The 24,359-nt window shown below is 40.3% G+C and overlaps 1 protein-coding gene across 1 annotated transcript; it reads left to right on the top strand.

Moving 5' to 3' along the window:
- Nucleotides 1-929: 929 nt before the first annotated feature.
- Nucleotides 930-22,204, top strand: TMEM106B (transmembrane protein 106B). The gene is made up of 8 exons (XM_079785600.1): nt 930-1,096; nt 4,102-4,323; nt 7,263-7,326; nt 9,109-9,268; nt 10,948-11,088; nt 11,838-11,887; nt 14,313-14,366; nt 15,508-22,204. The coding sequence occupies exons 2-8, from the start codon at nt 4,104-4,106 to the stop codon at nt 15,644-15,646; spliced, it is 828 nt and encodes a 275-aa protein (XP_079641726.1). The 5' UTR covers nt 930-1,096; nt 4,102-4,103; the 3' UTR covers nt 15,647-22,204.
- The last annotated feature ends 2,155 nt before the right edge of the window (nt 22,205-24,359 follow it).

The raw sequence follows: 24,359 nt of genomic DNA, 5'->3' as shown, positions 1-24,359 counted from the left end.
ATGGCCTCCGAAGAAAAACATTTCTGTGATTTCCCCTTCCTTAGTACTAGAACTCCAACTTGAACAGTCCCATTGTCTCCCAGGTCACTTACTGTCTCACCTGAGATTGCTGTTCTGATTATATTAATGCATACCCTTAAACTACAAATACAGGAGCTACTAAAGATACAAATACTGGGAGAATATGTTACTTAAATTCATGAAATGTTCAACTTCCTGCAAGCCGTGAGTCCCGTCTGTGCTCAACAGTTATTCCCTGCATTTCATTTAACCCTCAGAACAACTGTGTATTGTTGTTGTTCTCATTTTCTAAATGAGAGAACCTAACCTTGGAGGCGTCGAGGAAAGTCGCCCAAGGTCCACCGAGCACGGGACTCTCCCACTCCCGCTGACCAACCACCGAGAAGGGAAAGGGAGGGGCGGGGGACGCCCTGTGCAAAAACAAACCGAACCAAAACCAAAGCGAACACAAACTGGATTCCCTCCCGCTTATATTTTCCTTCTACTGAACAAGAGGCTCTAAGTTAAAATAAGTGCGACTTAATTACATTAAATTAAATTAAAACAGACGTGAGTCTGTCATCCAGTTCATCCCCCTCCCGGCGCCGCGATGGTCAGGGTCGGGGTCCAGTCTCAGAGCGAGGACCTGAAGCAGCTCGTGCACGTTTTTCCCCTTTGCAAAGGGAAATGGCCTCAACGGGGGGTGGAAGGGCGGAGTAATACTCTTACTTTTACATTTTCTAGGGCCAGGCGGCCAGTTTTTACCTTGAAGTCTTGGGAGACCAAGGTAACAAACGCAAGCGCGCACATTCAGGGCAGCTGCGCTTCCGGTTCGGGACGGCGGAGCAAGGGCGCAGGCGCGGGGCACGGCTCTGGCCACACACGCACGCCCAGGAGCGCGCTCTGCGCAGGCGCGGGCGCAGGTTGCAACAGGGCAGGCATCAGCTGATTCCGCCCTCGCGTCGCTCCCGCCCCCTGACTCCGCGGCGGCCCTGCTGCAGGCCAGTCGCTCCAGCCCGGGCAGCCTGACCGCGGACTCCGCGACCCTGTCCTCGGGCCTGTGCGCGCCGGAGCAGCTCGGGACCACCCAGCGCCGGTGAGCGACCCCCGCTGCGCGGCCCCAGGTCCCCTTCCAGAGCGGAGGGAGGGGAGACCGCCGGGGAGCTGGGCCCGCCGGGCGACAGGGGAGGAGCTCTGGGCTGTGTTGATGGAGGTGCTGTGCCACCACCTCCTCCTCCGACCCAGGCTGACTCCTGCGGAGGGGCTCAGGCTGCGACGCCATGGGTTGGTTCCACGCCCCCACACCTTGGGAGGCCGCTGGTTTTGCTGGTTTTGAGTTTGCTTGCACGGTTGGCTGGGTCTTCATTTTAACCTTTCCGGTGTAGACTGTAGGCTGGGTTTTTGTTTTGTAGCTTAGGGAAGGGACTGGCTTCCTTCGTTATCGCAGGAAGTTACGATCCATTTAAATTGGATGGACTGCTGTACTTTTTTTCCTCTCTCTTCCTACCGAGTCTGAGTTCCATGTTGGTTTTCAGTAAATTAAAAGGCTGCGATCAAACAAACAAACAAAAAACACTTGGAGCACACAGAAGAAGAAGGCGGCTTAGAACCTCTCTATACGCCAACCAGCCTCCAGGAATAAAAGTGCTTAAGTTCATAAGGGTTCTGAGGAAAATGGAGTAACAAGTGTGGGGATGCCCAGTACCTGACAAAGTGTGGTGTTTGGCCATTAGCCTTGAAACACCTTTCTTTTCTTTTTTTTTTTAATTTTATTGATTTCAGAGAGGAAGGGTGAGGTAGAGAGAGAGAGAGATAAGCATCAGTATCAATGATGAGAATCACTGATCAGCTGCCTCCTGCACGCCCCACACTAGGATAGAGCCTGCAACCAGCATCGAACTGTGACCTCCTGGTTCATAGGTTGAGCTGAGCCAAGCAGGCAGGGCACACACACACCTTTCTGAGGCAGACTCTATCAAGGCAACTGTTAGATGAGGTCCAGACAGAGCCCCTGGCTTTGCCTTCTGTGTCTTTCTCTCCTAAGACATACCTGTGCCTGGCAAGTATTGGTTTGGCTGGGATTTAATGTCATTGAAACAAATCAAGAGAAGATAATGCATTTGTAGAAGTCATAAATTATGTTTTTGAACTTATACATATAAAAATGGCTTTAAATTTATACTTAATTTTCCCCACGTTATTTTTGACAGTTATGCTAAAATTTTGAAATTGATGTTTTGTACGGGTAAGTTATCCTAGATAATAAATAGGTAATATGCAAATTAACCCTCATGCCCTCATAAGATGGCTGCCTACGGCCAGGTTGGCAGGGGGGTTAGTGAGGGATGACCAAACGACTGAACAAGCAGGCTGCAGGGGTGACCAGGCCGGCAGGGGGGTTGGTGAGGAATGACCAAACGACTGAACAGGAGGCTGCGTCGGGCAACCAGGCGGGCAAGAGGGGGGCAATTAGGAGCAACCAGGATGACAGAGGGGGCCAGTAAGAGGCAACCAGGCTGGCGGAGGGGAGGCAGTTAAGGGGCAACCAGGCCGGCGGGGTGGGAGTGCAGTTGGGGGCAACCAGGCTGGCAGGAGGGGCAGTTGGAGGCGATTAGGCTGGCAGGGGGGGCAGTGAGGGGTGACCAGGCTGGCGGGAGGCGGGGCAGTTAGGAGTGACCAGGCAGGCAGGCAGGTGAATGATTAGGAGCCAGCGGTCCAGGATTGTGAGAGGGATGTCCGGGGATCAGGCCTAAACCGGCAGTCGGACATAGCCCGAGGGGTCCCAGATTGGAGAGGGTGCAGGCTGGGCTGAGGGAACCCCCCCCATGCATGAATTTCGTGCACCGGGCCTCTAGTATTCAATATTTTGGAATGTTCCTTTCATAATTTTAACTCTGCCAACTGCTGAATGAGAGAAAAACATGTAGAATTTGGTTTTTGAGTTATTTTTGTTGCAAGTGTTTAAATGTTTAAAGCAAAAAAAATGTATGGATGAGAGGGATTTTAAATTTTATTTATGACAAAGGAGCATGAATTTTAAAAGATTGAAAAATACTACTTTGAATTTGCTTGGTGATACCTAATTGTTACCTTCTTAACTGTTAAAGAAACTTTTGCCTTTGGTGCTAATTGGTTAAAAGGCAATATGTGTTTGTGTTTTATTCTAAGAAATGTGAAGCCCACATTACTTTCCAGAGAACCCAGAGAAAGTATGTTAAGTTGTAATGTTGTTTGAAAGCCCATTCTCATCACAAGTCTGATATGATATTATTTCATAGCCAGGGGGCTCAGTGCACGAATTCATGCACCTTGAAAGGAAGTGTGGACCGCGAGGCTGTGGTGGGCACAGGGGCAGGTCTTGGCCCATCCTCCGCACCCCCGTCCAGCCCCTCCGCCAGGCCCCCTGGTCCCCTGTCTGCCAGCAACCCCGCCACTGCTCCCACATGCTGATGGCACCAGCCCCACTCGCACCCGCTGATGGCATGGAGGGATTGGGGCCGGCGCCAGCAGCAAGTGTGAGCGGGGCTGGCGCCTTCAGCAGGTGCAAGCAGTGGCTACTGCCCCAATCGCCCCTCAGGAGCAGGGAGAGGTGGAGAATCCCTGAGGGGCGATTGGGGCCAGCATCTGCCTCTCACACCCACTGATGGCACTGAGCGGCAGGCGGGACCACAGCACACGGGAGCAAAGAATTTTCAGTAACCACCAGAGGCTCCCTGCCTTGGTCTGGGGCCCCCCTCACTCACCTGCTCCACCATCCCTTCACTGCTGATGTCTGCCATGTTCCCCGCATGTCCCCTGGTGGTCAGCACACATCATAGCGACCGGTTGTTCCGCCGTTCGGTCTATTTGCATATTAGGGTTTTATATAGATATATAGATATTTTGATAGATGAACACTTTTGGACTCAAGTAAGTGGCTTCATTGTTTCAGACATTACTTTGATTGAATATAATTCTAATTCCCAAAGTAGTCTGTCTGAATGTTTGAACATTCCCCTGAAGTTTTCTAAATTAATTAGGTTGGTATAAGTGTTTCATAAGGTTCTTGCGCATACATGTTTTGTGTGTGAAGTTTACTATAAGATTATTCTTTTTCTTTAGACATGGGAAAGTCTTTTTCTCATTTGCCTTTGCATTCAACTAAAGAAGATGCTTACGGTGGAGTCGCATCAACTGAAAACATGAGGAACGGGCTGGTTGGTAATGAAGTCCATAATGAAGATGGAAGAAGTGGAGATGTCTCTCAGTTTCCATATGTGGAATTTACGGGAAGAGACAGTGTCACCTGCCCCACTTGTCAAGGAACAGGAAGAATTCCTAGGGGTATGTGCACTCTTTTCCCTTTAAAGAATGATTTCAGGCATTGGCACAAGAGGAACTGCATGAAGGGGGATGGTATATGATGATGAGTCAAATAGGAAAAAAAATATCAATTTGTGGAATATCATAGAAATCAGAGGGAAGTAATTCCCGTGTGCTGTTTTCAGGCTATTTTAGGAGCAATGGCAACAATAGAAATAGTGAAAGCACGTTTGTGCTCTTCTCGCTATCTGCTTGGTTAGAGTTGATAATGTGACTCTGGAGAAGCCCAAGGAAAGGACAGAGTGGCAGTAGGAGGTCTAGCAGAGTCTCTGATAGATGCCTTGGGTTGGAAAAGTTTATATTTGAGGAGTTGGCCTTTGAATGAATGTGATGATTTTTATCTTTGCAGTGGTAGTGACTGAGAATAAAAGGATTATTTGCATTGAAGGGATTAATGTACCAGACTAGGGGAGGGGCAGATTACCCGGATATGTTTTTGAAGTATGGCCAATGGGCTTTTTTGGCAACTGGAAGTGGATAGTGGGGAATCAAGGATGACTCCAAAGGTATTTTTTGTCTGAGCAACTGGAAGAATGAACTAGTTATTAGGATGGAGAAAAGGCTTGAAGGTCTATGTCAGGAGAGAGCTCAGGAGCTCAGTTTTAGTTATGTATGTTTGGAGATGCATATTTGACACCTACACGGATATGTGCAATAGGCAGTTATAACAAGGGCCTGGAATTCATGTGCAACGTGTAGGCTGGAGTCATCAGTATACAGGTGATACTTAAAGCTGAGATGGATGAGAATGTTATAGGATAGTAAGAAGGTATGAAAATTCTAGGACAAGTGAAATAGGGAAACTAAACAGATAGTTAAACAGCAGTTTTCAGCCACCTAGTAAATCCTATCTTCCCTAAACAAGGACACTTAAGAGTAAATGGTTTGTAGTTCTCCCTAACCAGCGGGTAGGTAATAGCTTAAATCACCCTCCTCAGGGAGACAGGTAACAGAAATCCAGTGAGTGCCATTTGCCAACCACACCCAAGGACAGACAGATGAAGAGAATAAATCTCATTTTGGTACATCAGCATAAAGCTAATGGATATTCTACTGATCCTCCCTTAAGGACTCTCCTAAATGTCCAGCCTTGAAAACCCCATGAAAAGAAAGGTCCCAGCAGGCCATGCCATTCTCTTCCCCCACAGGCATGAGTCTCCCGAACTCCAAGGGACCCCATGAGGCTTGCAACCAGGGGAGCAATGGGCGGCAGCAATTTGTCCCAGGATAACCCCTGAACCTGCCTCCAAGGCCCCCTTTTCTCTGACTTCCCAGTGAGCCAAGGCAGCCCAGCCTGGGCTCTCCAGATGCTTCTTCCATGCCCTTCCTGGTTCCTAAGTGTGGTTTTGCTACCGTCAATAAATTCTTGCTTGCTCTTCTGCACTTTGTCTCTTGATTGAAACCTTTCCTTTAACACGTTAAACACCATGTCAGTCACCGGTGACTGACACTATACTTTCCGTCCGGACCTCGTCAGTCACTGGTGCCGCCAGCATATCGGTGAAACCGGATATCTCAGGCTAAACGGAAAGGAAGACAAAACAGGCTTGGCGCTTTATGTGTTAAGAAGATAAGAACCAAGGTCTTGTAGTCTCACCGGTAACAAGAGCACCAAGTTCAGCCGCGTGGAATAAAAAGCCCTAGCACTGAACCCTTGAGCATTACATTTTGAGGTCAGTTGCATGAGAAAGAATTAGGAGACACTGACAGAGCAGAAGGAGGAAATCTGTATTTGGTGTCCTAGAAGGTAAATGTAGAACATATACAAAGGAGAAAAATTGATCGACTGTGTTAAATATTACTGATAGATCAATTAATGTGAGGACTAAGAACTGACCATTGGATTTGGTGATGTAAAGACCCATTGGATTTGGTGATGTATATCCCGTGTAGAGTGGAATCAGGTACATAGGAAGAGCGGTTATATAGTGGGAAGATAGCTTTTGCATTGAGTTTTACTGTGTAAAAAAGGAGTGAAGTAGTATAGCTGGAGGGGACTGTGAGGTCAGAAGAGGGATTTTTATAAGATGGAGTGAATAATATTTGGAGAGAATGATCCACAGAGAAAGCATTGATAATGCAGGAGCCGGGAGAATTATTAGACCTAGTGCAGGGGGCTACTCTTAGTAACAGGAAAGAAGGTAGAATGTGTGGACACAGCAGTAGATAGTTTAGGTGCATGTGGTGGTGGGAGCTTGCGAAAGTTCTCTTCTGTTTGCTACATCCTGAGCTCAGAGTGAATATGGGGAAGAAGATATTGGATGTTTCAAAAAAAGTTGAAGTTATGAAATGGTGGTCTTGGTATGTCAGGTTGAGAGTGTGAACTAAGAAAATTAGTATGATTGTTGGCATCATTAAGGGCTACTTGAGATTAGTGATCTAAAATCAGACCAGTGAGTATAGTTGGATGTTTTTCTCTCTCACATTTAACTGTGGATATAGGCACAGTAGCTAAGGGTTGGTTTTAACCAGGATTGTAGTTTATCTAAATGAATACCAAGATGCAATATGTACATATATATACACACAAAGATGCAATATGTATATATACACAAAGAGACATATATTCATACTATATATATATATATTTATATTTATATTTATATATTCATATGTGGGTGTGTTGGGAGTAGTGTAAATGAGGGGAGAGTTATGGAGGGGTCTGGAAGGGATAATTGAAGCATTATGGAAAGCTTTAAAAGAGAATTTAACTTTGGTTCTTTAATGGTTAATACAAAGATCCAAGTTGGATAATTTCTGAAGATTTTGAGAGCAGTTTACTAAAGGAATGTGATGAGAACCACATGGTATTTTGGTCTCTCCAAACCAGACTTTGTTGAGCAGTCACTACATTTTTAATTAACCATGTTAATAAATTTTTAAACTTCTTTAACTCTTAGGGCAAGAAAACCAGCTGGTGGCATTGATTCCATATAGTGATCAGAGATTAAGGCCAAGAAGAACGTAAGTGATTATACTCATAAAAAAGTGGCAAATTGTTTTGCTGTGTGGTTTTTGTTTTGTTTTGTTTTTGCTTTTCAAATTATCTGTATTAATAAAAGGGTAATATGCTAATTAGACCAGGTCGACCAGACATCTTCCTGTAGTCCTGCCTTCCTTCCAAACAAAGCCATGGTGGCAGGGTCCGAGGCAGAGGCGGTTAGGGGCGATCAGGCCAGCAGTAGGGAGCAGTTAGGGAGCTGATCAGGCTGGCAGGGGAGGGCATTTAGGGGTAATCAGGCCGGCATGGGGGAGCAGTTAGGGGCGATCAGGTCGGCAGGGGAGGGCAGTTAGGGGCTATCAGGCCAGCAGGGGAGGGCAGTTAGGGGTGATCAGGCCGGCAGGTAGAGGTGTTAGGGGTGATCAGGCTGACAGGCAGGTAAGCGGTTAGGAGCCAGTGGTCCTGGATTGCGAGAGGGATCCTGGATTGGAGAGGGTGCAGGCTGGGCTGAGGGACCCCCCCCCCCCACTCCCCTGGTGCATGAAATTCATGCACCGGGCCTCTAGTATATAATAATTACTCTAGTTAACACTATTAAAAGGGGAAAATGCTATCAGATTGTTAAGTAATGCTCTCATATGCTTTTGTGTCATCAAAAAAAAAAAAAAGAGAGAGAGAGATTCCTAGTTGGGGTAAGGTCTTGAAAGCAGCATAGTATCTGAATCTTCTCAAATCCATTTATTAAAACAGACAAACTTAAATTAATAGTAGGGAACACACATAGAGAAAACATGTTTATTTTTTAAAAATGGGTGTTTCCACTAGCCACAGGATAAAAATGGGTATTCAAGCCTTGATGACAGCAAGGACTTAACATGTTGAGCAGCTGTGTGGAAATTGTGAATGGAAGCAAGCAGAGAGTTCCTAAGAGTCCCAACGCCACTGATACCCAAAGCAAATACCTTACCTATAGGAAGAGGATCCCACCCAGAGGACTTTGAGCAAATACCTCTGAGAATAACGTGTTCAAATGGGAGTGCTCCTCATGCTCCAGCGTGGAGAGAGTGCGAAAAAGGCCACAGAGATCCAGTAAGGGACCATGAAAAGATCGGAGTGGACTGGGCCATCCTAAGCCCTCAAAGGCCTGAGGGAAACGGGATAAAAACTCTTACAGAAAGGACAGGCACACCCTGAGAAGAACCTGCTGGGGGTAGGATCCAGTTTGTAAAGGGGAGAACAGGTTCAGCCACTAGAGAAATAATCTCAAAACTATAGTCTTGGATATTCATACTGGCCATTTTTTAATACCTTTTATAACAACAGAGAATGGCTATAAACTTGAGGTGAAATTGATAAGCCATGTTGATATCTCATTGTTTTAAGAGCTTCAGAGGTGGTTATTGATGAGTAGTCACTTTAGGGAATCACAGTGGCAGAATTCACATGTGAAAATTCTGCTTTAGGGAAATCAAGAGGAAGTCTTGAAATCTATATATTTTGAAAGCTCCCTGTCTTGATTTTAATGTGCAGCCCACTTTGGGAGTCACTACAGTGATGTTATATTTGTAACAAGTCTGAAATCCTAGTCTCCGATAAGGTAAATACATCTTTTAAGGAGAACATTTCAGTACTTAGTAGACTCATACCCAAGCCTACTTAATACTTTTATAATGTAAAAAGTTGATAAAATACATCTTACACAGCTAGCATAATGGGGGAAGTTCAAGTTGGAAATATCCTCTCCATATGTTTCATTGTGTAATTTTTGGTGCACATATATTTAAATATTCCATTTTCTTTTTCAGAAAACTGTATGTGATGGCTTCTGTGTTTGTCTGTCTGCTGATTTCTGGATTGGCTGTGTTTTTCCTTTTCCCTCGCTCTATCGACGTGAAATACATTGGTGTCAAATCAGCATACGTCGGTTATGATGATGAAAAGCGTACAATATATTTAAATATCACAGTAAGTAAAAATTTATATTAAAAATAGTTTACTTCATTCCTTTATGATATTAAGCAACACCTTTGTCCTTGTTGAGAGAAGATTAAATGTGATGCTGGTCAGCTTGCGTTCTATGAGTCTACAGTATTAACCGTCTCTGTCATTTCTGGTTCTGCTGAAAATGGTGAATAATAAATACGGTCAGTTGTGTATGCAGAATCATTTAGCATTTGAAGATGCCTTTAGGAGGATAAATGAATTAAACAATTACTACCAAAATTTCCTATATAATAGAGAGCTAATATGCAAATGGCCATCACGCCCTCACACCATCACACCGTAACGGCTCAGACACTCAACACTGGGGAGAGAGGTATGGGGACCAGCCAGGCTGTGGCCTGGGAGAGGGACAAGCCGCCTGTCCCACGGTCCTGGGTGCCAGCAGCTGCGCCTGCGGCCCGGGAGAGGGACAAGCCGCACGACCCATGGTCCCGGGCACCAGTGGCTGCGCCTGCGCTTGCAGCCCAGCCCAGGAGAGGGACAAGCCACCCGCCCCATGATCCCGGGCGCCAGCACCTGTGGCTGCGGCCTGGGAGAGGGACAAGCTGTCCGCTCTGCGGTCCCGGGCGCCTGCGGCTGCGACCCAGGCAAAGCCGCCCGCCCAAGGCTCCCCTGTGGCTGTGGCCGGCCCAGGCGAAACTGGCCTGGGTCCTGGGTGCCTGCGGACTGCCAGAAGGAGGGAAGCCCGGGTCCCGGGTGCCCGTGACTGGCTGGAGAAGGGAATCCTGGGTCACGGGTGCAGGGCGAGGCAGAGGTGGTTAGGGGCGATCAGGCCAGCAAGGGAGCAGTTATGGGCGATCAGGCCAGTAGGGGAGCAGTTAGGGGCGATCGGGCAGGCAGGCAGAAGTGGTTAGGGGCGATCAGGCAGGCAGGCAGGCAGAGGGGTTAGGGGCGATCAGGCAGGCAGGCAGGTGAGCGGTTAGGAGCCTGCGGTCCCATATTGCGGGAGGCAGTTGGACATCCCCCGGGGGTCCCGGATTGGAGAGGGTGCAGGCCAGGCTGAGGCCCACCCCCCCCTGTGAATTTTGTGCACCGGGCCTCTAATCTATGTATAATCTGTTTACTTTTCAACATTTGTTTCTGAATTTGAGACAGTTGTGAATTAGAATAAAAAAAGTTGGACCTAGTGATGTACCTTTATCTTTTTCCAACCAAACAGACTTAAATCTTTTCCATTTTTTCTCCATGGTGACCTGGTAGAAATTTCTATTTGTGTATAATCTAAAATACCAATTTCTTTTAAACCAAATTTATTTAAAGTGCTGCTATATGGCCATATTTGTATTTATTAGAATAAGAAATAACTTTATTAACATTTAGTAAACATTTCGATGAAATTTAAAAATTATTTTTATTGAATTTTTGCTAACGCCGCAAATACCTTTTCTAACATTCTTGGCCTGTACCATTTCTGGGCCTTTTTTTTTTGTTTTTACACTATTGTAGCATATTCAATACATTGTACTCATACATAAAACCAAAGAATTGGTTCATTTGATATGCTTTGACACTTTTGTTAAAACTTTTATTCTAATAATGAAGCATGGCCACAACTGAAGTCATTTTTATTAGTTTGAATACATCTTCCTTTTGCTTATTTTCAGATAACTTACACATTTTCTGCCTCCTTTCTTTTGCAGAACACGCTAAATATAACAAACAATAACTATTATGCTGTTGAAGTTGAAAACATCACTGCACAAGTTCAGTTTTCAAAAACAGTTATTGGAAAGTCACGCTTAAACAACATAACAAACATTGGTCCACTGGATATGAGACAGGTAAGCTTCAGTAATGAAATACTTTGAAGAAGTTAAATGAGTCTCAACTTTATCGTACTACCTTGAGGGAGGTGGGGGTTTCCTCAAAAACTTGACTTTGCAATGTGCCCCATCTATAATAATAAAAGCGTAATATACTAATTAGATCGGACAGCCGAACGACCTTCTGGACGACCTTCTGGATGAAGCCGGGGCTGATAGGGCCGAGGCAAGCCACCAGGCTGTGAAGACTGAGCCCCTTGCACAAATTTCGTGCATTGGGCCTCTAGTGAATATCCTATATAATAAAAGGGTAATATGCAAATTGACCCTAACGGCAGAACAACTTCTGGACCAGTCACTACGAGGCACACCGACCACCTCTTGGTCCCTTTCCCTGGCCAGCAGGCTCCCATTGCCATATGGCCACCCTCGGCAGGCCCGGGGCCCATGAGCGGATGGGAACAGCCGACCTCTCGGTTCTTTTCCCCGACCGTCAGGCACCGATCACCAGATGGTGAATGGGGAACTGGGGGTGAGTGATGGGGCCAGCTGCGGGCAGCTGGGGAAGATGGCCCTGATCACAGGCCAGGCCTAGGGACTATACCCATGCATGAATTTCATGCATCAGGCCTCTAGTATAAGAGTAAGTCTTAGTATCAGACTCATAAAGGGAAAGATTTCTGAACTCTTTGAAGTTATGAAATGTATCTGAAATGTTTGATTATTGATCCAATTCTCTCTGTTTATCTTTATTTTTTGCCTTCCAGATTGATTACACAGTACCTACTATCATAGCAGAGGAAATGAGTTATATGTAGTAAGTTCTGATTTTTATTTTCTCTCATTAAATTATAAAGTATGAATTAAATATGTATGTATTTTATCTCCCATAATCTTAGCAGTCACAAGACCGCATTTTGGAATATTCCTTCTGACTTCTGCTTATCTCTGTTTTCTTCCTCTCCCTTTTCAACATACATGACATTTATGTGCAACACCTGATTTTTTTTTCCCCCAGAATTAAGATCATATATACAATGTCACTTTATGTTTACTATTTTAAAATCATATTCTCATATATTCTATTTGTTGATGTTTTAGTATGGGAAGATTAATAATGCTAATACAGTCAAGCCTCATTTCTCAAATGTCTCTCATCTCGAACAATTCTGTTCTCAACCCAGTTCACAGAAAAAAAAAAGTCTGGGTTGTTAAAGTAAACCAAACTTTGGTTTTCAATGTTCATGCTGATACCTCAGCATGACAAAAAAGTCTCTCTTAGGCAACTGGGAGAGAATGTTTTTGTTGCAGGCTAAATCAACCATTAGCACAATTTTAAAACATAAAGAGGTCCTCAAGAGTGCTAATGGCCCTAGCTGATTTGGCTCAGTGGATAGAACTTCGGCCTGTGGACTAAAGAGTCCCTGATCCCATTCCAGTCAAGAGCACCTGCCTGGGAGGCAGGCTTGATCTCCAGTAGGGGGCATGAAAATCAATGATGTTGTCATCCCTCTCCCTTCCTATCTCTCTAAAAATCAATAAAAACATTGGGAAAAGGTCAGAGCGGGCAGGAAAGGTCAGTGGGGGAAAAGGAGACATATGTAATATTTTCAACAACAAAGAATTTTAAAAGATTTAAAAATAATAATAAAATATATAATGAAATTTATATTTTAGAACAAGAAGGTAAAGAAGTTCTTTTAAAAAAATGGGGGGAGAAAAAGAGTGCTAGTGTTGCTGAGGCTGTGAAAGAAAAATGATTACAGGCAATTGAAGAGGTAGGAAAACTGCTGTTGATTTGGATAAATAAAAAGCCATTAGCCAGTGACAACATTTCAGAGACAGTGATATATGAACAAGCAAAGACACTGCATGCTGACCTGAAAGATAGCCCTGGAACAAGTGCTAAAAGTGATTCCTTTAAGGCTAGTAAGGGGTGGTTTGATAAATTTAATAAGTAAAGTGTTTTGTTCTTTTTAGATTAAACAGTACATTAGACATGTACTCGATGTAAGAAAGGTCAAAACAGGGAATCATTTGGGGGTCTGGAATGGATTCATTCAATTTATATTATTTCTAATGGGGAAAATGATTTGGGTTTTCAAACAAATCTCTTGTGGAACAAATTAAGTTTAAACTGATGTTCCACTCTAATGTGTAATACTCTGTTATTTTGATGTTCTAAAACTTATAAATTCTTTCTAAATGATTATTTACTCTTGTTAAGTAAAATAGTGATAAATTTTTATCATCTATCAGCCTGATATAAAATTTCTGAACAACAAACTGATTAGTGAAATTTCAAAAGGTGAAAAGTAAAAGTAGGGGGAGAGACAAAGTGGCGACAGTATTAGGCAGATTGGTGCAGCCACTATGGAGAACAGTATGGAGTTTCCTCAAAAAACTAAAAATGGAACTCCCATTTGACCTAGTAATCCCACTTCTAGGAATATATCCCAAGAAATCAGTAACACCAATCATAAAGGATATATGCACCCCTATGGTCATAGCAGCACAATTTACCATAGCTAAGATTTGGAAACAGCCTAAGTGCCCATCTGCAGATGAGTGGATTAAGAAACTGTGGTACATCTACACAATGGAATACTACGCTGCTGTAAAAAAGAAGGAACTCCTACCATTTGCAACAGCATGGATGGTCCTGGAGAGCATTACGCTAAGCAAAATAAGTCAGTTGGAGAAAGATAAATATCACATGATCTCATTTGTGGAATATAATGAACAACATAAACTGATGAACAAAAACAGATCCAGAGACAGAGAAGAATCAATCAGACCGTCAAACCTCAGAGGGAAGGTAGGGGAGGGTGGGGGTAAAGGGGGAGAGATCAACCAAAGGACTTGTATGCATGCATATAAGCCTAACCAATGGACACAGACACCAAGGGGGTAAGGGCATGAGCAGGGGGGTGGGGTGCAATGTGGGGATAAGGACATATATGTAATACCTTAATCAATAAAAATAAATAAATAAATTTTTTAAAAAGTTAAAGTAAATTGCCCTGGCCCATGTGGTTCAGTTGGTTGAGCGTCATTCATGCACAGAAAGGTCACCTGTTAATGAAAATATTAATCATTATGTAAGATAGAGGAAATGATCAATACTGCTTACTTATTATATCTTAATAGTATCACTTAGCTTTAGCATAGGAAGCATTGTAATTAAACTTTTACATTTATGTCATAGGTATCATGTGTTCACATTGTTTTCTCTTTAACAGTGACTTCTGTACACTGCCATCCATCAAAGTGCATAACATAGTTCTCATGATGCAGTGAGTATGAATTTTTTGAAAAAGACATTTCTTTGTTTAAATTTCAGATTCATAACATTGGCTTAGAGCAGCAATTTTCAACTGATGTGCTCTGAGAATTTTTAAAGCATGCAATACCTGACTAGTCAGGGACACTGACCTCTTTTCCCTTAGATTGTCAAATACAAAAAGAAAAAGAAAATGACAACAGCCAACACAATATAGCCTTCTAGTGTGAATGCCCTGTCACAAACCATAAGTATATAGGTCACATAATAGAGTTGCATCTTACTGGTCATGTTGCATAAGTTTGCATCTGACATACTTTGAAGCAAAAAGGGTAGGTAATCACTATTATTTTATTTTTTGTATATCCAAAATTATACCCCTTTTTTGATCAACAAATAAGTTTTTGGTGTGCTGCAGAATTTTAGTAACTAGATTATGTGTGCCATGAGCTGAAAAGGTTGAAAATCACTGACTTGGAGCATACACAGCATTTTTACAATGCCATCTCAATTGGGTTTTATGTCTTACAAGAGTGCTCTGATGTCAAATAACTATTATCCCATGTTACAAATGAGGAGCTGGGAGCTCAAGAAGTATTAGTACAGGATCACATGCTGCTGAATAGTGAACCTGGACCTTGCAAGACCTCAGGAAAATGTCAGGGGTTGGGACAGAGGGGAGGACTGAACTTAGCATCCAATTCCTTGCTCCCTTTGGTAAATGATCATTAGCATTAGTGAGGAGAAATAACGTTACTGGTTTGTATATTGGATGTTACCCTACGCTGTTAAAACATTGTAGGTTATAGGTTTGGAATTTGGGCCATGAGCCTAACATTTGATGAACCCTTTTTCTATAACTGTATGATTTTTAATAGTATGATGAACTTACGCTATATTTTTAACTAAAGATAGGTGTTTTGAAAAAAATTACATTTGTTGTATATAATTATTTGGATAAGGCTTGCTCAGCCAGCATTCCTGTTGTCTGTTGGGAAGATATTTCCTAAGAGACCCATGTCTAGAATATGAAGCTATCATCAATCAAATAATCTCTCTCTGAAGAGAATTTTAATGTATAAAAGTATGCTTAATTGAGAAAACTTTTATATATGTAACTATTGAATGTTTCTCCGCATTTATTTTATTTTTAGAGTCACTGTGACAACAACATACTTTGGACACTCTGAACAGATATCCCAGGAGAGGTACCAGTACGTCGACTGTGGAAGGAACACGACTTACCAGCTGGGGCAGTCTGAGTACCTGAATGTCCTTCAGCCACAACAGTGAAAGCTGGACAAGATGCAGCTAGAGAAGAAGAAACAGTATTGATTTTTTTTTTTTTAATCCTCACCTGAGGATATTTTTCTATTGATTTTTAGAGAGAGTCGGAGGTAGAGAGACACAGAGAAACATTGATGTTTAGAGAGACAATGGGGTCGGGGATTGAGCCTGCAACTGAGGTATGTGCCCTTGACTGACACACTGTCTACTGAGCCACACTGGCTAGGGCCCTATTGATATTTTTTAAACTCTGAAGGATGAGGGACTTACTTTCTGATAGGGGATCTTACATTGAACAACCTAAATTTTATACTATTCTACATTTACAGTACTCTATACAGCTAAAAGTATGTGGACTTGCAAGTCTCTGCAGCTCTCTACTCCCAAGAACATGATATTGGTACCAGGATCTTTACTTAAATCTAAGGTTACTGATTGGTTTTCTTGTCCTCCCACCCCTTAACCCCCACTCCCCAAAGGTGGAAACTGAGACTTTCCCTACAGAAAAATAAATATTTAAGGTTCACAGCTCCAATCACTACCAAAAACATAAGTTTGGTAATGAATATAATTCAAAACACTTTATTTCTGAAAGTTTTTATAGACTTATTACTGATAGCTTATTCATTATGAAAGACTTTTAAGGACTAACCTTTTATCCTATTTTATAATTCCCATTGCTACAAGGAAGTATTCCATCTATATGGTATAGTCTTCTATCTTCACTAAACATTTTTAGTTTTTCATTTGTTGAAATTCTACTCATTTGCATTTTTGTCCATTTTATTTCAAGCCAGTGCTTGAATAACACTTATAAATTAACCAAAATAATCTTGCAAAATTCTATACCTAAAATTTTTAAAGTCTCTAAATGTTTTACTTGTCTTTTCATTTTAGTTACAGTTTTATGAAATTTTGGTATAATCTTCAAACATAATTAATGTATAATATTGTAAATAAACTGCATGGTTTTTATACAGCTTTAATGTCAAGTGATACAGATTCAAAAGAAAGTAAGATATCCATAAAAATAAAATAGGAAATGAAATTCAGAAACCTATAGAATGTTAATATATTTCCATTTACATATTAGATCAGGCATAAAGTAAATTTTAAATAAAATATTTTGATGCTCCATTTCTTTTTTAATATTGCTTTTCATACTAAAAATTGTGAAGACACTTTTCATAACTACTAGGTACCCAAATTATCAATTTTATGAATGCTTTGAGGTAGAAATTCCTTTGGTTGAAATTATCCAAGAAATCCTGTCAATGAATGAAAGTGGCTATATCAAAATAAAATCTATATTATGCTTTTAAATATTTAACCACTTTGCACATCACATGGATATCATGCCTCTAGCAGTTACATTTTTAAGGTTTTCTACTTTTGGTTTGAATTTTATTTAAAATTGTTTTCAAGTGTAAATTATTGGCTTATTCACTTTGTTGTTTTATGCTTTCAATACCACTTACCAACTGGGCTTTTTGCCTTTTTACTTACTAAGGTCTAATTACCTTTTAAATACATACCACTGAGTGTAGGGGCTGACTATGCTATTCAAAAAAAGAGGGTGGGGCGACTTGATTAATGTCTTTCTGTTGCCTCGTAACAAGAATAAGGCTCCCCTGGCCACCTGCCCCGAAGTGTCTGACTTAAGTCTGAAACATTGTTATTAATCAGTCTGACTCAATTCTGAAACATGTATTAAATTATTTATATTAATAACTAATTATTGAATTATTATTTACTTAATTATTATGAAGCCCTCCTTTCTAACTATTGGTCATCCCTTAATTTATTGCTAACTTAATCCAGTGTTACTGCTAAACTAAAATCAGCTCTTCATATTTATTATGGACTTCTGGTCAAACCCAATCTTTAAGTTTTTTCCTTAGTTTTTGACTACTCCCATTCTTAAATTCCCACACTTCTCTAGTGTACTGATTCTATTTGTATTTTTTAAATCATTGTCATTTCATTTTCCCTCGTTCTCTTCTGACATCTTTTAATGTGTATTATCTAGACCCTCTTTCACCTCATAATTTCTACTCCTTTGACTTCAACAATGCAGTCATCTGTATCAGATCTTCCAAATCTGTTTCCACATGCCTGACCAATTACCCATCTAGTTTCCATGTCGCTAGTGACCTAGAGATACTAATATTTCAGTGACTATGTGTAAAACCAAACAATGTTTTACAAAATCTTATTTTTTTTGTTCTCATCTTGTCCTCATGTCCTGTTTCCTTAAAAATCACATTCATTTCTTCAGAATCATCCTTCAGATATGTCTTCTACAAAAATCAATCCTAATTTTCTTGCTTTGTATCTTTTAACCTTGGAAAATTATATAGTGTAAATTAAATGGATTTTTTTGTTGATTTGTGGTTCTAAAATACTTTTGGATTCATAGTATCTAATGAAGAGTTAGGAAAGTGAAGGAATATTTGCTTTTTAGTAAAAAACATACTATACCTACTTTCTGTGAGTTTAAGTCAGAAAAAAAAACTAGAATTTAAAATAAGTATTTAAAAAAAGGTAGTAGAGAAATAAAGATCATCTATGACTACTTTCAGAGTGGGTTAAGTAACTACCAGAATAAGCCTAAAACAGCAGGCTATAAATTAATAACACATTCTGGTAAGGCTGAATTTTAGCCATTTTAAAAAAATCTGGGAAGAATAAATGAGGCTTATCTTTTCTTAGGTCATTGTCTGATGTAGTTTCTTACATGGTAATAGGATAGGTATCAGTGCATTTTTTTAAAACTGCTCTCAAACCTTATCCAAAGGACATGGTAAAGATATTACATATTTTTTTCTGATAATTCCAAGGGTAACTTTCTCTTAAATTACACCTTTAATAGCCTGGCCATTCTAACAAGGCATAATGCTATAACAAGCCCGTGTGTGTTGATATCACATGTATATAGCACTGTGTCCTTTTCAGAGCACTTTCATATGTTTTTCTTAGGTGATTTACCGTAGCCCTGTGAGTTAGACAGAAGAGGGCAGGATCCTCCGCTTTTGGAACAGGAAGGAGAGGCATGGAGGAGTTGAGGGACATGCTAACCTTCACATATTTAGTAAATACTTTGACTGGGCCAGACCTAGTTTTTCTGTCTCCTATATCTGTGCTCTGTCATTTAAAATATCCATTGGAAATGTCATTGACTCAGGTTAGTATGATCAAAAATTAGAGGAACTGTTCACATGCTTAATAGTCACACTCAAAATAATATTGATGTACTATGGTTTGGGTAACTAAGTACCTGGAATATTTTAAATGGGAAATGAACACCAATAAAATATTTTGGACCATAATCTGTAGCTTAATGTTTTTGTAAAATTTAGTACTTGATCATTCCAATAAAGATATGACATGTCATCAGAGTAGACTATTTATAAATAATAGAGATTTTTTGAGATTTGAAATATGAACAGTATGAAGACATTAGATACCAGACAAATTACTTGAAATTGCTAAAATGGTTACTATATAATACATAACATGTAAATGACTTTTTATTTGTGTAGTTTTTCTATGCCTTTTTTGTTTAGGACAATGAGTTAATTATTTTTCTTAAAGATTCATGACAAAATAAAATTCAAAAAAAAATAAAATTCACTTCAGATCTTCTGAATTGTAGTTTGGAGATGACACAGTGCAGTGTTAAAATGTATAGGAAATGACTGCCAAAACACGATAAAAGTAACCTAGGAGACTTCAAATGTTAGTCTAATGAGTCCTTTGTGGTTCTTAGCCTTATTATTGCAATATAATTCTGGATATTTCATTGGAGGGCATGTCCCCAACTGTCTCCCACGCTATTTTTTGTTTTTGTTTTTTTTTAGAGTTCTTAATTCTTTATATAATGATTACATCTTATTTAAGAATATACTTTGTTAGGTACTTGACCCTTAAGTCACTGCTAGGTATAGCTAATATTTATTGTTACTTTACGTGTCACACACTGTATTAATCTTTTGTGTGCATTATGTTACTCCTCAGCAGAGCCCTCTAAGGTGGATACTGTTGTAACCTCTCATTTTATATCTAAGAAAATTGAGTCTTAAGGAAGTTAAGAAATATAGTTAAGATTTTAAGTGGCAGATTCAAGATTTACAAGTCTGTAACTCAAGCATTATTGCTCTTACAGTTAGCATATTTTCTTTCTAGTCTTTGAAAGTGATTGCAAAAATATATTGGTTGTTGCAATTACCATATAAAACTTTGAGGTGTTTGATAGTACAGTTGATCCTTGAACAATGAAGGGAAAGTTAGGGATGGAGAACTACCACACAGTTGATAATCAGCATATGCTAGTAAATATAGTCATCTGCATATGCAGATTTTCTTTTTTTTTAATATTTTTTTATTGATTTTAGTGAGGCAGGGAGAAGGAGAGAGAGATAGAAACATCAATGATGAGGTAATCATTGATCGGCTGCCTCCTGCAAGCCCCCAACTGGGGATCAAGCTTGTGCCCTTGACCGGAATTGAACCCAGGGCCCTTCAGTCCGCAGGCTGCCACTCTTTCCACTGAGCCAAACCAGCTAGGGCCATATACAGATTTTCATCCACAGAGTTGACCCTTGAATAATATGGGTTTAAATTACACTGTTCAATCCTATATAATAAAAGGCTAATATGCAAATTGACCAAATGGCAGAACGACCAGTCGCTATGATGCTCACTGACCACCAGGGGGCAGACGCTCAACGCAGGAGCTGCCCCCTGGTGGTCAGTGTGCTCCCACAGGAGCAGCACCGCTCAGCCAGAAGTCAGCACTAGGGATGTCCAACTGATGGCTTAGGCCCGCTCCCTCCAGGCCTAAGCCATTAGTCGGACATTCCCCAAGTGCTCCCAGACAGTGAGAGGGCGCAGGCTGAGGGACCACCCCACCCCAGGTGCACAAATTTCGTGCACCTGGCCTCCAGTTTGGATATAAATTGGCCTCTGCAGTCCAAACCTGTGTTGTTCAAGGATCAACTGTTTTCAAAAATAATATTAGGAGACTTTATTATTTTGTAGATACTTGGCATAATAAAATGTTTATCATTGATTTTTAAAATATATTTTTTGTTAGGATTTATTTCTTTTAAAAGATGAAAAATTTTAAATTTACAAATATGTATCAACCTTCTTTGATTAGCAGTATAAATTGACTTTCAAGCTATTAAGTTGCAAGCCAAAGGTTGTTACATTCGGTCATAACATCTTGAAAGCAGCAAATACTTGTCTCACATTCATATAGGAATAATTAATTTGATTTATCTTGTAAAATATTTGAAATGAAATGTTTATCTTAAACTTTTAAGGGAAAAATGTGTTTGAGAATATAGGTTTAAAAGACTGTTAAACATTATTTCTTTAAAAAATGTATTTTTACATGAAAACAATATATTTACAATGTTCTTGAAACAAAAATTTCACTTCTATATCCCAGATCGTCTTATTTTCAAAATAAACATTTTCATTTGTCAGCTGAAATTTCTGATTAGAACTAATATTTGTGTATTTTTGTGTTTAGTCAGAATGTAAATTTCACAGTGGATTTTTTAAATTATCCTTAATTTGGAAGAAAGCAAATTATATGTTTATCAAGTTACTACTGGGGAAATATGGTAATTTTAATTCTTTTAAAACTAATAATATGATTGGTTATGTTTGTAGTTCATTTTACATGTGTTTAGCACAGGCTGTAAGTTTAAAAATATACTATGGTCTGTATTGATCCAAAAAATATTTCATAAATTAATATAATAAAGGTCAAGTTTTTCATAGCTAAATCTAATTCTTCTAGAAGGAAATTGTTGCCTTCTTTTTAATTACATTAAATGAAATGTATTTAAATGCTTTCAGCATATTTTGTATACTAAAAAAACCAAAAGGGATTAGTATTGAGCCAATGGCCAAGAGGTAATATTACTACCATGTAGACTGTTACAGTGTAAATTGTTTCACTTCCCCCAGAATTTTAGAAACTAGAAGTCTGGGAGATGCAGCATCAGCTGTAGTTGGGTGATTCATCTTAAAATTACTGTGTGACATGGAGCATATGCCAACTTGCAAAACATGCATAAGTTCATTATGTAATGGTTTGTTCAGGCATGAGATATCAGCAAGCCACATCTTGTGTGTTTTGTCTTACATTTCTTTGTAGAACTAAATTACATGAGATTTTGGAAAATCATTTGAAATGCTTGCTGACTTGACCTCCCTGGTCAAATATTTAAATGATGGCATTACTCGGTGGATTCTAACCCATGATTCTAATTATGGAATAAAGAGTAATACAGATATGAGACTGTGTATAGGGTACTTTTTGTATTATACATTAGCCTCCATCATAACACTTACTAAACTTCCAAGTCGAGCAGTTAACTATTGCTGCTGTTCATGTAACAAAACATGCTTATGATAGTAAAATGAGAAGTGCCCCCAAATGCTATTATTTTTAATTCACTTGTAACTGTGAACTCCTGTAATTGTGTATAGCACAATAAAATTTGTAACAATTTTAGCATGAAAAATAAAAGTTGTATTATTCAAGTATGTTGGTTATGCTTTTGAAATTATCTTTACATAAATAAATCAGTTTAGATATTGAAAGCCCTTTAGCTTAAAGCTCTTAAGACCTTACAACCTTTATTCAAATTCCACGTTAATATCATCTTTGATTTCTTTTTCCTTCATCCCCTTAGATTCTGATTCATTGCTGAATTCTATCTGTCCAATCTCCAATATCTTTGGAGTCTGTCTCATACTTGAAATCTGTTTTCCTATAAAATTATTTGGCCATATTCTTAATCTTATTTCTTTCAATGCCCAGCTGCAGTGTTCCACCCCTCTCTCCCTCCAAACAAACCGAAACATTTGGTGACATTGCTCCCCACCCCCAATGTACTTTTAAAAGAATTCCCCAATCACAAAAAATTTTTTTTTAACTCAAAACTTTTTGTTTTAAACTGAAAAACATAGTACCAGCTTAGAGTTAGTGTTTTAATTATGGTTTAAAAAATTGTATGTTCTGAAGTTGTGACCAAAAAAAAAAATTATATATATATATATCCTGGTAGGATAATGGGGAAAATGAGATTACCTGGGTGTGCTCTACCTAGCCAATTAATCAAGGGAGAAAGAAGAATCATTAACAAATTCATGAGGGTTGTGGTGGTGTTTTTTTGTATGTGTGTGGTATTTTTTGTGTGTGTGTGTGGTTTTTTTTTGTGTGTGTGTTGTTGTTGTTGTTGTTGTGTGTGTGTGTGTGTGTGTGTGTGTGTGTGTGTGTGTTTGCTCAGTGAATAGAGCATCGGCCTGCAGACCAAAGGGTCTCAGGTTTGATTCTGGACAAGAGCCTGTACCATGGTTGCAGGCTCCTCCCTGGCCCTGGCTCTGGTCGGAGCCTGTGTAGGAGGCAACCAATCACTGTGTTTCTCTTACATGGATATTTCTCTCTGTCTTTCCTTCCCTCTTCCACTCTCTGAAAATCAATGGAAAAAATATCCCGGGTTGAGGATTTAAAAAAAATAAAATAGAAAATTAAAAGGTGTAGAATACAAGGCAAATAGAAAATAAAATTGAAAGTACTTAAAACTGAACTGAGAGCATTACATTTTTTAAAGTTTTCAATATATCCAAAGTGACAGGAAAAATTATATCTTAAAATGCATATATTAGAAAATAAAAAAGACTGAAAATAATCTATTTCCAACTCACAATTCGTTTAATCACCAGTGGTTGATGATTTGACCAATCACGCCTAAGTAATGAAGCCTCCATAAAAATCCTACATAATAAAAGCGTAATATGCTAAGTGTCTGATCGATCGGTTGCTATGATGTGCACTGACCACCAGGGGGCAATCTCTCCAATTGGTAGGTTAGCTTGCTGCTGGGGTCCAGCCTATCAGGACTGGTGAGAGGGCCGGACATGCCCTGGAGCCCTCCCAGGCTGACCTGATGGGCCCTAATCGGGGCCAGCCCCCAGCAGCCTGATCACCAGCCAGGCCAAGAGATCCCACCTGTGCACAAATTCGTGCACAGGGCCTCTAGTAAGTAAATAAATAAGTAAACAAACACACACAAAAAAGACGGGGCTCGGAGAGCTTCCAGGTGGATGAATGTATCCAGATGCTGGGAGGTAGTAAAACTCACTTCCATGAGCACAGATGCTCAGGACCCTGTGGCCTTACGTACATCTGTGTCCTTTATGATATCCTCTGTAATACCCTGGTAACTCTAAGTAAATGAGCTCTGTGAGCCATTATTGAATCCAAGGAAGGGGTCATAGAAACCGCAGATTTTAGCCAGTGGGTCAGAAATTCAGGTGACAACCTGGACTTGCAATTGGTGTCTGAAGCAGGGGCAGCCTCATGGGACTGAACCATTAACCTGTGGGATCTGACGCTATCTCTAGGTAGATAATGTCAGAAGTGAGTTAAATCTGTAGCATAGCTAGGCAGTGTCCTTTGAGAATTGTAGCATTGTTTGATAGTGTTGGAAAGCAGACCATCCACTGACCACTTTTTATTCCCTCGAGTATTTTGCATCTTCTCCATATCTCTTGAAACAAAATGGCCTTTGAACTTGAGGGATTTCTAAAAGCTGGGTGAGCACTATTTCTGCTATGCTACCTGGAGTGGATGATGGCTGGTAAACTCACAAGAGACAATCCTAGGGAAAATGAGCTAATTTTATAAACGTGAAAT

This window comes from Cnephaeus nilssonii (genome assembly GCF_951640355.1).
Source record: "Cnephaeus nilssonii genome assembly, chromosome: 12".
In the NCBI taxonomy this organism is placed as follows: domain Eukaryota; kingdom Metazoa; phylum Chordata; class Mammalia; order Chiroptera; family Vespertilionidae; genus Cnephaeus; species Cnephaeus nilssonii.
The sequence above is the reverse complement of the archived record's forward strand: the minus strand, read 5'-3'. Positions and strand labels throughout refer to the sequence as shown.